The sequence below is a fragment of the Pan troglodytes genome, chromosome 9 (genome assembly GCF_028858775.2).
Source record: "Pan troglodytes isolate AG18354 chromosome 9, NHGRI_mPanTro3-v2.0_pri, whole genome shotgun sequence".
Lineage (NCBI taxonomy): Eukaryota > Metazoa > Chordata > Mammalia > Primates > Hominidae > Pan > Pan troglodytes.
Window position 1 is genome coordinate 69,797,212 of NC_072407.2, and position 15,012 is coordinate 69,812,223.

Genomic DNA, 15,012 nt, shown 5'->3' on the forward strand with positions numbered 1-15,012 from the left:
AGGGTTTGTGAATGCACCAGTCGACACTCTGTATCCAGCTGCTCTGGTGGGGACTTGGAGAACCTTTGTGTGGATACTCTGTATCTAGCTAATCTAGTGGGGACGTGGAGAACTTTTTTGTCTAGCTCAGGGATTGTAAACGCACCAATCAGCACCCTGTCAAAACGGACCAATCAGCTCTCTGGAAAATGGACCAATCGGCTCTCTGTAAAGTGGCCCAATCAGCAGGATGTGGGTGGGGCTAGATAAGAGAATAAAAGCAGGCTGCCCGAGCTAGCAGTGGGAACTGGCTCGGGTGGTTTTGCACACTGTGGAAGCTTTGTTCTTTTGCTCTTTGCAATAGCTCTTGCTGCTGCTCATACTTTGGGTCCACACTGCGTTTGTGAGCTGTAACACTGACGGCGAAGGTCTGCAGCTTCACTCCTGAAGCTAGCGAGACCCTGAACCCACCAGAAGGAAGAAACTCCGAAGATATCCGAACATCAGAAGGAACAAACTCCGGGCACGCCTCCTTTAAGAACTGTAACACCGCGAGGGTCTGCAGCTTCGTTCTTGAAGTCAGTGAGACCAAGAACCCACCAATTCCAGACACACTTTGACCCACTTCACTATTTCTCACCAGTATCTTATCCTTGTCTGTACGGTTTTCGGTGTGGTTTAATGCAAGAGACCAAGCCCCTTCTCCTTGGTCATCTTGTTCAAACTTGACCTAGCTTTTCATGGACCTTTATTTTTTATAGAAATGTTACAAAAATGTTTTCCAAGTTCTTAAAAAATCCTCCCAATTTCTTTTTTTTTTTTAATCATTCTTGGGTGTTTCTCGCAGAGGGGGATTTGGTAGGGTCATAGGACAATAGTGGAGGGAAGGTCAGCAGATAAACAAGTGAACAAAGGTCTCTGGTTTTCCTAGGCAGAGGACCCTGCGGCCTTCCGCAGTGTTTGTGTCCCTGGGTACTTGAGATTAGGGAGTGGTGATGACTCTTAACGAGCATGCTGCCTTCAAGCATCTGTTTAACAAAGCATATCTTGCACCGCCCTTAATCGATTTAACCCTGAGTGGACACAGCACATGTTTCAGAGAGCACAGGGTTGGGGGTAAGGTCACAGATCAACAGGATCCCAAGGCAGAAGAATTTTTCTTAGTACAGAACAAAATGAAAAGTCTCCCATGTCTACTTCTTTCTACACAGACACGGCAACCATCCGATTTCTCAATCTTTTCCCCACCTTTCCCCCCTTTCTATTCCACAAAACCGCCATTGTCATCATGGCCCGTTCTCAATGAGCTGTTGGGTACACCTCCCAGACGGGGTGGTGGCCGGGCAGAGGGGCTCCTCACTTCCCAGTAGGGGCGGCCGGGCAGAGGTGCCCCTCACCTCCCGGACGGGGCGGCTGGCCGGGCGGGGGGCTGACACCCCCCCCACCTCCCTCCCGGACGGGGCGGCTGGTTGGGCAGAGGGGCTCCTCACTTCCCAGTAGGGGTGGCCGGGCAGAGGCGCCCCTCACCTCCCGGGCGGGGCGGCTGGCCGGGCGAAAAAATCCTGATTTCTATTTGGATTTCATTGAATTTCTAGATTAATTTCAGAAGAAATCACATCTTTGTGTTGAGTTGTTCTATTTATTAACAAGATACGTCTCTTCAGTTATTGAGATCTTCTTTTGTGTTATAAAATCTTGTTTTTCAGGCTGGGCACAGTGTCTCATGCCTGTAATCCCAGCACTTTGGGAGGCCGAGGCAGGCGGATCACCTGAGGTCAGGAGTTCGAGACCACCCTAGCCAACATGGTGAAACCCTGTCTCTACTAAAAATACAAAAATTAGCTGGGAATGTTGGCGGGCACCTGTAGTCCAAGCTACTTGGGAGGCTGAGGCAGGAGAATTACTTGAACCCTGGAGGCAGAGGTTGCAGTGAGCCGAGATCGTGCCACTGCATTCCAGCCTGGCGACAGAGCAAGCCTCCATCTCAAAAAAAAAAAAAAAAAAAAAAAAAAAAATGTGTTTTTCTTCAAAAAGTTTTGAGTTGTGTTTGTATTTCCTACTTCATGGGTTTTATTGCTGTTGTGAATGATACTTTAGTCTCTCCCTTTTTTTTCTCTTTGAGTTGGAGTCTCACTCCGTCGTCCAGGCTGGAGTGAAGTGGTGTGATTATGGCTCACTGCAGCCTCCGCCTTCCAGGTTCAAGCTATTCTCCTGCCTCAGCCTCCCGAGTAGCTGGGATTATAGGCATGTGCCACCATGCCTGGCTAATTTTTGTATTTTTAGTAGAGATGGGGTTCCACCATGTTGGCCAAGCTGGTCTTGAACTCCTGACCTCAAGTGATCTGCCTGCCTCAGCCTCCCGAAGTGCTGGGATTACAGGTGTCAGCTACCATGCCTGGCCCTTTATATTCTATTATACTTTTCAGTTGCTTATTGCTGGTGTGAAGAGTACTATTAATTTTTGTTAGCTTTTTTTTTTTGGAGACGGAGTTTCGCTCTTTCTTGCCCAGGCTGGAGTGCAGTGGCACAACCTCGGCTTACTGCAACCTCCGCCTCCTGGGTTCAAGCGATTCTCCTGTCTCAGCCTCCCGAGTAGCTGGGATTACAGGCACCCGCCACCACACCCAGCTAATTTTTGTATTTTTAGTAGACACGGGGGTTCCACGATGTTGACCAGGCTGGTCTTGAACTCCTGACCTCAGGTGACCCGCCCACCTCAGCCTCTTAAACTGCTGGGATTACAGGTGTGAGCCACTGCGCCCGGCCGCTTTTTTTTTTTTTTTTTTTTTTTAAATCCCTGTAACATTGCTGAACTCTGGGTTTTTTGTTTCCGTTTTTGAGATAGGGTCTCACTCTGTCGCCCAGGGTGGAGTGCAGTGGTCTGATCATGGCTCACTGCAGCCTCAGCCTCATGGGCTCAAGGGATCCTCCTGCCTCCCAAGTAGCTAGAACCACAAGCGCGTGGTACCATGCCCAACTACATTTTTTGATTTATTTGTAGAGACAGGGTCTCGCTATGTTGCTCAGGCTGGTGTCGAACTCCTGGCCTCGAGTAATCCTCCTGCCTTGACTTCTAAAAGTGTTGGGATTATAGGCATGAGCCACCATGCCTGGCCTTCTAATTTGTTAAAGCAGTCTATAGATTATGTTGGATTTTCTATACTGATATAATCTGCCAACAATGACAGTTTACTCTCGTTTCTTTTTCTTGGCTTATTGTTTTGACCAGGACTTCTTTTTTTAAAAAAAATTAAATTTCTTTTATTTTTTTGGATATAGGGTCTTGCTCTGTTGTGCAGGCTGGAGTGCAGTGGTGAGATCATAGCTCATTGCAGCCTCGATCTCCTGGGCTCAAGGGATCGTCCTGCCTCAGCCTCTTTAGTAGCTGGGACTACAGGCATGTGCCACTAGGCCCAGCTAATTTTCTTTCTTTTTTTCTTTTTGTAAAGACTGGGTCTTGCTATCTTGCCCAAGTTGTTACTCATGGGCTCAAGCCATCCTCCTGCCTCAGCCTCCCAAAGTGCTGGGATTCTAGGCAGGACTTCTAACACTTACTGATCAGCATCATTCCTAGAGAGCATTATTGCCTTGTTCCTGATCTTGAAGAAATTGTGGATACTTATTCCATCATACTTAATTGTATGCAGCTTTTATCAACCTGAGAAAATTCCTCTTTGTTCCTAACTGTGAGTTTTTATCATAGTCACAGAAGTTCATAAAATGCTTTTTATGCATATTTTGAGATAACCATATGCATTTTCTCCTTTAGTTAACCGACGTGGTGAATTACAGTAATAGATGTTTATAATGTTGAATCATTCTTACATTCTTGGAATAAACTCTACTTGATCTTCATGCATTTTCTTTGGAAAAAAAATTTTTATTTTTTTTTTTGAGACAGTCTCGATCTGTCATCAGGCTGGAGTGCAGTGGTGTGATCTCGGCTCACTGTAACCTCCACCTCCTGGGTTCAAGTGATTCTCCTGCCTCGGTCTCCCTGAGTAGCTGGGATTACAGGCACCTGCCACCACGCCTGGCTAATTTTTATATTTTTAGTAGAGACGGGGTTTCACCATGTTGGTCAGGCTGGTCTTGATCTCTTGACCTCGTGATCTGCCCGCCTCGGCCTCCCAAAGTGCTGGGATTACAGGCGTGAGCCACCGTGCCAGCCCGGAAAAAAAAATTCTTCTTTTTTTTTTTTTCGGAATGAAGTTTTGCTCTTGTTGCCCAGGCTGGAGTGCAATGGCGCAATCTCGGCTCACTGCAACCTCTGCCTCCCGGGTTCAAGTGATTCTCCTGCCTCAGCCTCCTGAGTAGCTGGGATTATAGGTGCTCGCCACCATGCCTGGCTAATTTTTGTATATTTAGTAGAGACGGGGTTTCACCATGTTGACCAGGCTGGTCTTGAACTTCTGACCTGAGGTGATCCACCTGCCTCAGCCTCCCAAAGAGCCGGGATTACAGGTGTGAGCCACCACGCCCGGCAAAAAAATTATTCTTAATTGTGGTAAAATACACATAACATAAAATTTACCATCTCAACTGTTTTGAAGTGTATACTCAGTGGCGTTAAGTATATGCACACTGTTATGCAACCAATTTCCAGAACAGTTTCGTCTTTCAAAACAAATTCTACACTCATCAAAGAACAAGTCTCCATTTCCCACCCCCCTACCCCCAGCCCTTGGCAATCACCATTCTGCTGTCTTTTTTTTTTTTTTTGAGATGGAGTCTTGCTCTGTCGCCCAGGCTGGAGTGCAGTGGCGCGATCTTGGTTCAATGCAACTTCTGCCTCCTGGGTTCAAGCGATTCTCCTGCCTTAGCCTCCCGAGTAGCTGGGATTACAGGCACGTGCCACCATACCCAGCTAATTTTTGTATTTTTCGTAGAGATGGGGCTTCTCCATGTTGGCCAGGCTGGTCTCAAACTCCTGACCTCAGGTGATCTGCCTGCCTTGGCCTCCAAAAGTGCTGGGATTACAGGTGTGAGCCACCGCGCCCGGCCCTGCTTTCTGTCTTTGTGAATCTGACTACTCTAGGTACCTTACATAAGTGGAATAATACAGTATTTTCCTGTATGTGACTGGTGACTGTTATTTCACTTAGCATATTGATGCCTTTTTTTTTTTTTTTTTGAGATGGGGTCTCACTCTATCACCCAGGCTGGAGTGCAGTGGTGCGATCTTGGCTCACTACAACCTCCATCTCCTGGGCTCAAGCAATCCTCCAGCCTCAGCCTGCTGAGTAGCTGGGACCACAGGCGTGCACCACCACACCACCTAATTTTTTGTATTTTTGGTGAAGATGGTATTTTGCCATGTTGTCCAGGCTGGTCTTGAACTTGTGAGCTCAAGGAGATCCAGGAGATCCACCTGCCTTGGCCTCCCAAAGTGCTGGTATTAGAGGCATAAGCCACCACACCTGCCCCATATTGATGCATTTTTACATGACATTAGTGAATTCAATTAGCCTAGTATTTTATTTAGAATGTTTCATATCAGCTGGGTGCTGTGGCTCACGCCTGTAATCCCAGCACTTTGGGAGGCCGAGGTGGGCGGATCACGAGGTCCGGAGATTGAGACCATCCTGGCTAACACGGTGAAACCCTGTCTCTACTAAAAATACAAAAAATTAGCCGGGCATGGTGGTGGGCGCCTGTAGTCCCAGCTGCTCGGGAGGCTGAGGCAGGAGAATGGCGTGAACCCGGGAGGCAGAGCTTGCAGTGAGCTGAAATTGTGCCACTGCACTCCAGCGTGGGTGACAGAGCGAGACTCCGTCTCAAAAAAAGAAAAACAAAAGTTGTTTTAGCCCCAAAGTACCTCATTTCTCTTTTTTCTTTTCTTTTAATTTAATTTTATTTTTTTGTTTTGTTTTGAGACAGCATCTTGCTCTGTCGGCTAGCCTGGAGTGCAGTGGCACGAACACGGCCCACTGCAGCCTCGAACTCCTGGGCTCAAGCGATCCTCTCGCCTCGGCCTCCCAAAGTGGTGGGGTTACAGGCATGAGCCACCGCGCCCGGCGCTAAAGTACCTCATTTCTATCATTCATCGATTATTCCCTAATATTAATTGGGCACAACTATGACTCATTTCCGACCCCGCAATGGGCTCTCTTGGTCTCCTTCTCCACCTTTCTTTCCCTCTTCCTCTTTTTATTTTTTGAAAGAGGAAGATCCAGGATGCAAGAGTCCCGACAATCATACTAGATATGCGAAAGAGAAAAAGCCGGAAGAAAATACACAAAAATCATAACACTTTGAGGGTGTGGCTTACGGGTGTTTTTTTTTTTTTTTCATTTTCCTAACTCTGCAGTGCTGTTATATTCCATCCACAACTTCAAACAAAGTGCCACACGGCCGCAGTCCCACTCAATTCAATGACAATTGTTAGGGACGTCCTCGTCCCGCCCGGCCCGCGGACCCCGACCCTTCCTCCTTGACAGGCTGGGGTCCAGCCCCGAGACATTCCTAGGCTCCGCCCCCGAGCAGACGCGCGCACTCAGCCCCAGCGCAGAGAACCAATCACCATCCGTTTCCACGCTCAGTCCCTTTTGGCTTCTGCCCTCAACCAAAATGGCGCTAGCTCGGAAGCTGCCGAGGTGCTAGGAGTTGCCGAAGCAAGTCCGGAAGCTACCGACCGAGTCCGGAAGTTGCCGAAAGGGAGCAGCGGGGAAGGAGGATGGCGGATATCATCGCAAGACTCCGGGAGGACGGGATCCAAAAACGTGTGATACAGGAAGGCCGAGGAGAGCTCCCGGACTTTCAGGATGGGACCAAGGTTCGTGTCTACCCTACCCTTCTCCCCCTCTGCGGCGTGGTGCGCATGCGAGGCGGGAGGAGGCCTTAGGCGAGAGGTTGCGCATGCCCAGAGGGCAGCGTCCACTGACCCTACCGCTCACATGCAGAACTCGACGCTGATTGGGCTGAATTTAAGTAGGGGGTGAATTCGGGCCTGTCTGCCCCGCCCCCTGGCTCGGCCTTGTAGCAGCATTGGTGGGGGAGGCCGTCAGTCATCACAAGCGGGTTGGGGGTTGATCTCAGTGCTTGGGCAGACCCCACGCTGGCGGAAACCCAGGGCCGGGAGTGGTCCTCGGGTATCTGGGTTTCAAGGCTCATGATCCTTTGTAGATGGAAGGGCCTTCTGAAAACACTTAGACCAGCTGCCGCTGTTTAGAGTGGAAAACCAAGACCCTGGGACGTGCAAAGCCGGAGAACGGGCCCAGAGGTCAGGTCTCCCAGACAGGGACTCTTTAGCAGCCTTCCTGCTGCACTAGGGGCTTGTTTGGGACAGATGAGGGCTGGGAAGTAAAGAACCTCCCACTTTTCTCCTTTTTGCCAGGCCCCCAGATCCAGCCCCTCTGCCCCCTTCTCCCCCAACCTACAACTCCAGGCTTCCCTGCTTCTCCTGCAGTTGCCTCCTCCCGGAGTGCTTTTCCCAGCTGCCACTTGTTTGCAGAGTAGGGAACCTCCCAGGGGCAGCCCCTGTGCCCAGCAGAGCAGTCAGGCAGGACATGCACATTGAGCATATGAGCACATGCCCCCTGGCCAGCACCGTGCCGAATCGGGCAGCTAAGCATCCTAGCCCAGTGCAGTATAAGTGCTCTGAGAGCAGAGGGGAGCTGCATGGCTGGAGTGATCCGCTGTATGAAAAGATATCTTCTCTAAGAAGAGACAGGATGTGTGGTGTGGGTTCATGCCCCCGTGTGCTGGGGGGTTGGTGGCGTTGGAAGAAGGGGCTGGCAAGGGAGATCCTGGATGGAACAGACATCAGAAGGAGAGATGTGAACAATGGCACCCCAAGATCAGAAACAGGTGGTGTTAAATAACCAATCGCCAGCACTGATTGAGTGCTCACTATTCGAACATTGTGCTACATGCTTCACACGTTTATTTCCTACAATGTGAGATAGGTACTGTTGTTGATTCCGTTTTACCGATGTGGAAACTGACTTCAGAGATGCAGCATGGTGCGGCAGTTAAGAGCGTGGGCTCCTCTAACCATATCCTGTCGAGAGTTCAATCTCCAAACCTCTTTTCTCTGCACCCACCCCCAGTGTTATCTCTAAAAACTCTCCCTGCCCGGATTACTCCCAGATGCAGCTCTCCAGTCATTAACTGTCTCTTAAACCTGATATACAGCTCCCTACTCACCATCTCCACCTGGAAGCCTGGTTGGCAACTCACACTTAACCTGCTCCACCTGAGGCTTCTCCGTGTCAGGGGAACCAACAACCTTCCCGTTGTTCAGGGCAAAAACCTTAGCATCTCTGTGGTCCTCCCAGTCTCACATCCCACATCACATCCTCAATATCCAGCCAGGATCTGAGTTCTCACCACTTCTGCCATCACTGCTTGGGTCCAGGCCATCCTCATCTCCAGCCTGGGTTACTGCAGCGACCTCTAACTCTCCTGCCTCTTTTGTCCCTCTGTGGTCTGTTCTCGTCCCAGCAGCCGAACCCATGCCAGATTCAATTCCTTTTTTGCTCGGAGCCACTCAGTGGCTTCCATCACAGAGTAAAAAACAGAGGCCTCACCATAGCCTACAGGCCCTGTGAGGTCCACCCCTACTGACCTGGGTGAGCTCCCCTGCTGACCCTGTGGTGTACCCCACCCCCTCCTTCACTCTGCTCTGCCACACTGGCATTGCTGCTCTTGAACACATCATGCATTTGAAACGGGAAGTTCCCTTGTCTCCCTCGCAGGGCGTGCGATGGGGGAGTGGCTCGCTTCTTCAGTGCCCCGCTGCTCAGACCTCTGGGGGAGCATACAGATGGGCAGGCTGTGGGCTCCGACCTCATGGCAGTGTCTAGGGGTGAATATTTACAGCTCCGTGTGTTCTAGGGTGCTCTTTTAGTTTGTCTATGGGAGGCTTGTGTTAACCAGCTCAATTAGACCCCCTTCCTTATCACAAGGACAGAGGGCTTTCTGTAGTCTGGGGTTTTCTTGCCTTGATGTACTGGAGTACTGGAGAATTAGATCACTTGTGGGCTTGGAGAATGATTGCAAATTTATTTTTATTATTTATTTTTTTTTTCTGAGATGGAGTTTCACTCTTGTTGCCCAGGCTGGAGTGCAATGGCACAATCTCTGCCTCCCAGGTTCAAGCAATTCTCCTGCCTCAGCCTCCCAAGTAGCTGAGATTACATGTGCCCGACACCAGGCCCGGCAAATTTTTAAAAATGTTTTTAGTAGAGATGGGCTTTTACCATGTTGGCCAAGCTGGTTTCAAACACCTTTTTTTTTTTTTTTTGAGACGGAGTCTTGCTCTATTGCCCAAGCTGGAGTGCAGTGGCATGATCTCGGTTCACTGCAACCTCCACCTTCTGGGTTCAAGTGATTCTCCTGCCTCAGCCTCCCAAGTAGCTGGGATTACAGGCACCCGCCATCATGGCCAGCTAATTTTTGTATTTTTAGTAGAGACGGGGTTTTGCCACATTGGCCAGGCTGGTCTTGAACTCCTGACCTCAGGTGATCCACCCGCCTTGGAGATGGTCTTCCCCTGGGGTTGGGCCACTTGGTGGCCCCACCTCTCCTCTGACTGCCCCAGCCAAACTCCGCCTCTTCCTGCCAGTTGATGACCTGCCAGTGTGCAGGTGCCTATCAGTGTGATCTTCTGCTGCTTGCTCCCCTAACATCCTCTCAATGACCAGGAGCTCGTGTCGTCTTCTGCTGATGGGCTTCTCTGACATCTGGCTGCCTGTGGGTCTGCCCCCTAGGGGGTGTTGGGTTTTTATAGGCACAGGATAGGGGTGTGGCAGGCCAGGGTGGTCTTAGGAAATGCAACATTTTAGCAGGAAATGCCTGTTCTCACCTAGGTCCGTGGGGGTGGAACCCTACCCAGGGACCACGCCCTCCTCTACCCAGCACTTCCCTTCTCCCCTTCCATATTATTTAACAGGACCATGCTCCTCCCTTCCCAGCACTTCCATATCACATTGTCCCACTGCAAGGCTTTTTTACACATGCTGTTCTTTTGGCCTAGAAAGTTCCTATCCCAGGGTCCACTTGGCTTGCTTTCTTCCTTACTCCCCAACCCCCCACTCTGTTTAATCCAGCCCCAACCCTCTTGCCCTGCTGTTTCCCAAGCACGTGGCTTCACCTGCCATGACATATTGTTTTGTTTGATGCCCATCTCCTCCCTCTAGAAGCGCCATGTGAGCTCCAGGGGGGCAGGGACTTTTTTGTGTTTTGCTTGCTGCCATGTTCTGGTGTCTAGCACAGAGCTTGGGCACATAGTAGGTGCTTAGTAAATATGTGTTGAGGAATGACTGGAGTCAGACTGCTTGGACTCTTGTTCCCACTCAGCCACCCACTAGCCGTGTGGCTTGGGCCTATTCCTCCCCTCCTTGTGGCTTTGTTTTCTCACCAGCGTGGGAGGATGAAGCCAGGTGTAAGGTCAGGTGGTGTCCCCGGGGAAGCCCCGTCCCTTATGCTGTCTGCAGGCCGGGGACTGGACTTCTCCTTGGGGGTCAGGGTGAGGGTTTGTGCCTTTGCCTGACCTCACATGTGGCCCACAGGCCACGTTCCACTACCGGACGCTGCACAGTGACGACGAGGGCACCGTGCTGGACGACAGCCGGGCTCGTGGCAAGCCCATGGAGCTCATCATTGGCAAGAAGTTCAAGCTGCCCGTGTGGGAGACCATCGTGTGCACCATGCGAGAAGGGGAGATTGCCCAGTTCCTCTGTGACATCAAGGTGTCTGTCCTGTACCTGTCTGCGGTGACTGTCCAGCCAAGCCCTATTCCTATTCCCTATCCCCAGGGCTCCTCCTCCCTCCACCCTCTGCTAGACTGCCACCCGCTCTTTCTTTCTTTTTTTTTTTTTTTTTGAGATGGAGTCTTGCTCTGTCGCCCAGGCTGGAGTGCAGTGGTACGATCTCAGCTCACTGCACCCTCCACCTCCTGGGTTCAAGCGATTCTTCTGCCTCAGCCTCCCGAGTAGCTGGGATTACAAACACCCGCCATGATGCCCGGCTAATTTTTGTATTTTTAGTAGAGACAGGGTTTCACCATGTTGGCCAGGCTGGTCTTGAACACCTGACCTCAGGTGATCCACCCGCCTTGGCCTCCCAAAGTGCTGGGATTACAGGCGTGAGCCACCGCGCCCGGCCCACCCACTCTTTCCAGACCACCACACCAGCCTGCTGATGGCGTCCTGGCCTCCATTCCGCCTTCCCCTATTAGCCAGACTGAGGCCAGGGGACTCGTTCTCAAATGCAAACGACCTGTACATCCCTTTGTTTCAAACCTCTATGACTCCTGGTCACTGTAAGGATAGAGCACAGTGGGTCCTCACTTCATGTTGCTGATACATTCTTGGAAACTGTGACTAAGAGAAAAAACATACATCAGGTTTTTTCTCAGCCACCGTCATTTCTCTCAGCAAAATTTTGTTAGAACATTGATGAGAAGAAAAATTGGTTTCGTTATGTATTGTTTCGCCTACAGTCACAGTTTCCAAGAACCTACTTAGGACATTAAGTGAGGACTTAAACCGTATAAGCTATAGCTGCTCACATAGCTTTTTGGGGGCTGGCCCCTGCCGTCTCACCCTCTTACTCAACCTCCCTGCTTTTCCTTTCCATTCCCCTTCTTAGCCAAGATCTTCCCTCTTCCTTCAAAGCTTATTCCTGGGTCACCACCTCTAGGAAGCCCTCCCTGACTGCTAGTGGTTGGCTCAACTCCCACGTTTGGGTCCTCCAACCCTCATGCCCTGCATGGCCAGGATCTGCTCTTCTGCCTTGTCCTAGGCTATTGCAGAGCAGGGATCTGGCCTGTTTACTTCTAGCTTTGGGATGCCCAGCGCGAGCCAGTCCAGAGCCAAGACTCAGGAAATGCCCGCTGATGGCAGCCCGGCAGTCAGCCCCTGTCCAGACAACAGGGCAGTGGGAGGAGTGGGGAGGACCCGGGTAGGAGGAATCTGGTTATCTGGTTCCCACCAGCCTAGCAGCTTTGCCAAGCAAGAGATTAGAAGCTAGGTCCCCTATGCCTGTCTCCCTGTGGGTTTTTTTTTTTTTTTTTTTGACTAAGTCTCACTCTGTTGCCCAGGCTGGAGTGCAGTGGCGTGATCTTAGCTCACTGCAACCACCATCTCCTGGGTTCAACTGATTCTCTGCCTTAGCTGCCTGAGTAGCTGGGATTACAGGCACCTGCCATCGTGCCCGGCTAATTTTTGTATTTTAGCAGAGACGCGGTTTCACCATGTTGGTCAGGCTGGTCTTGAACTCCTGACCTCAGGTGATCCGCCCGCCTTGGCCTCCCAAAGTGCTAGGATTACAGGCGTGAGCCACCACATCCGGCCTCCCTGAGGATTTTGAAGTGGCTGGCCTGGGCCCGGCTCTGAGGTAGGCCCTCAGTGGGGTGTGGGTGGGGCAGAAGGAGGAGCTGCTGGGAACAGAATGTGGGGGGCCCCAGTTCTTTGCATAGTCCAGCAAAGGGCCTTATCCTCTGGAGGGAGAGGAGGTAAGAATTCTACTGGGCCTGTAAGGACCAGGGAGACAGGGGTTGATGGTAGGCATGTGTCTGTGGTGGGGGTGAGGAGGGGGTTAGGTGCTCTGTTTGGTGGCCAGAGAATGTGGCAGAAGCTGGGGCTTCACCAGGAGAGAGGGCTGAGCGACTGGAGGAGTCCTGAATTAAAAGCCTCCTGTGCTTAAACGGAGTAGGGTCCCAGTTGTCACTCTCTGGGCCTTGGTGTTTGTTCTCAGATGGTGGTGGGGAAGGGGGCTGGGCCTTGTGGACCCGGTGACCAGCCAGCCCACGGTGACAGAGCCCCCGGCGCCCTTGCCTTCCCGCAGCATGTGGTCCTGTACCCGCTGGTGGCCAAGAGTCTCCGCAACATCGCGGTGGGCAAGGACCCCCTGGAGGGCCAGCGGCACTGCTGCGGTGTTGCACAGATGCGTGAACACAGCTCCCTGGGCCATGCTGACCTGGACGCCCTGCAGCAGAACCCCCAGCCCCTCATCTTCCACATGGAGATGCTGAAGGTGAGGGGCCACCGCGCCTGGTCTCACCAGGCCCCCACTGCCCAGCCTCAGGGCGGCGCTGGCCTGTCCATCCAGGGGTGGTGGGATCCGCAGGTGGACTGCTGGGGGAGCGGACAGGGACAAGAAAACCTGTGCAGGACCCTTGGCAGTACCCTGGGTCTCCTTTCCTCCTCCTTCACATCTCAAATGTCACCTCCTCCAGGAAACCGGCCCTGTCCACCCGGTCTCCTCATTCTCTGTCTCACAGCAGCTCATTTCCTTTATAGCCTCTGCCGCACCTTGAAGTCCCTTGGAATTCATGGATTTCCTTGTCCATTTAGGGAACCTGCCATGCACCATGATCTCTGCAAGGGCAGGGCTTTTCACCGTCTTGTTCACTGTTCTATTCTTAGCACTTGGCACAGTGCTGGGCACACAGGAGATGTGACATCGATGTTTGTTTGATGCTTTTTGAGTGACAAGTAGCTCTGCTGCTGGTGTGTGATGTCTGGGGGCCCAGCCAGCCCAGATGTGGGTCAGGTCTGCTGCTGACGGATGCAGCTGTGGTGTCCCCGAGCCCCGCTGTGATATGCCCCATGCCCTGCAGGTGGAGAGCCCTGGCACATACCAGCAGGACCCATGGGCCATGACAGACGAAGAGAAGACAAAGGCAGTGCCACTTATCCACCAGGAGGGCAACCGGTTGTACCGCGAGGGGCATGTGAAGGAGGCTGCTGCCAAGTACTACGATGCCATTGCCTGCCTCAAGAACCTGCAGATGAAGGTGCTGCCTGGAGGCTGAGGGGGAGGATGGATGGAGGGGGGTGTGGAGCCAGGGGGCCCAGGTCTACAGCTTCTCCCCGCTCCCTGCCCCCATGCTCCCAGGAACAGCCTGGGTCCCCTGAATGGATCCAGCTGGACCAGCAGATCACGCCGCTGCTGCTCAACTACTGCCAGTGCAAGCTGGTGGTCGAGGAGTACTACGAGGTGCTGGACCACTGCTCTTCCATCCTCAACAAGTACGACGGTGAGCACCGGGCCCTGGGCTGCCGGGGGCTGCGAGTGGTCAGAGAGTGGCCTTTCTCCTGTCACTGCTGGGGTCAAGACCTAGCCTTTCACAACCCCCATTCTGAGCTCCCACGGGGGCCTGACTAAATGCCTCTACTCGGCAGGGCTGTGGGCCCCATTGTGCCAATGAAGCATGAATGGTGTATTGGGGGTGGGGTGGCATCCTCAGGTCAGGGAGGGCTCTCTCTCCCCTGTGGGCCCATGGTGCCAGGAGACGTGAGGGCAGGCAGCTGGCCAGGATCCACCCTCATGCCCTTGCATGCCCACTGCCCACTGGCCTCCCCTGCAGACAACGTCAAGGCCTACTTCAAGCGGGGCAAGGCCCACGCGGCCGTGTGGAATGCCCAGGAGGCCCAGGCTGACTTTGCCAAAGTGCTGGAGCTGGACCCAGCCCTGGCGCCCGTGGTGAGCCGAGAGCTGCGGGCCCTGGAGGCACGGATCCGGCAGAAGGATGAAGAGGACAAAGCCCGGTTCCGGGGGATCTTCTCCCATTGACAGGAGCACTTGGCCCTGCCTTACCTGCCAAGCCCACTGCTGCAGCTGCCAGCCCCCCTGCCCGTGCTGCATCTTGCTTCTGTGTATATAAAGGCCTTTATTTATCTCTCTCTGAGTCTGCTGAGCTGCTCCACTGGGAGAGCCGGGTCATCACCTGGCATTCCTGGTACTTGGGTGGCTGTTGGGAGGCAAAGAATCAGGGTTCAAATCCTAGCCCCTCCACCCACCAGCTCTGAGGCTCCGGTGTCCCTGTTAGAGAAATTATGATGAGCTCTTTCACCAAGGAAGTGTCTCTCGCTGGCCAGGGCTGGGGCACCCCAGGAGCCCCCAGTCTTAAGGGGGAGATGAAGTGGGTACAAGCTAGGTAGCTGGGCACCTGAGGGAGGTAGTCTCCTGGTGCTGCCCTCCCCCTCCAGCCTCGGATCCTATGGTCTCCTGGCCTTGGTGTCTGGGGGCAGGGTTTCCATGAGAAGCTACGCTGGGGCTGAGGTGAGCCGGGTTGGGCTGGGG

At 52.6% G+C, this 15,012-nt stretch overlaps 1 protein-coding gene across 2 annotated transcripts; it reads left to right on the forward strand.

Moving 5' to 3' along the window:
- The first annotated feature begins 281 nt into the window (after positions 1 to 281).
- AIP (aryl hydrocarbon receptor interacting protein) lies at positions 282 to 14,612 on the forward strand. 2 transcript variants are annotated; one of them, XM_508597.9, is made up of 7 exons: positions 282 to 557; positions 6,290 to 6,754; positions 10,494 to 10,673; positions 12,772 to 12,960; positions 13,547 to 13,723; positions 13,825 to 13,966; positions 14,297 to 14,612. In XM_508597.9, the coding sequence occupies exons 2-7, from the start codon at positions 6,656 to 6,658 to the stop codon at positions 14,500 to 14,502; spliced, it is 993 nt and encodes a 330-aa protein (XP_508597.1). In that variant the 5' UTR covers positions 282 to 557; positions 6,290 to 6,655; the 3' UTR covers positions 14,503 to 14,612. The 2 variants fall into 2 exon arrangements, with proteins under 2 accessions (XP_508597.1, XP_016776861.1); XM_016921372.4 differs by lacking the exon at positions 282 to 557 and having other exon boundaries at positions 6,523 to 6,754; positions 13,825 to 13,958; positions 14,297 to 14,513.
- Positions 14,613 to 15,012: the final 400 nt, after the last annotated feature.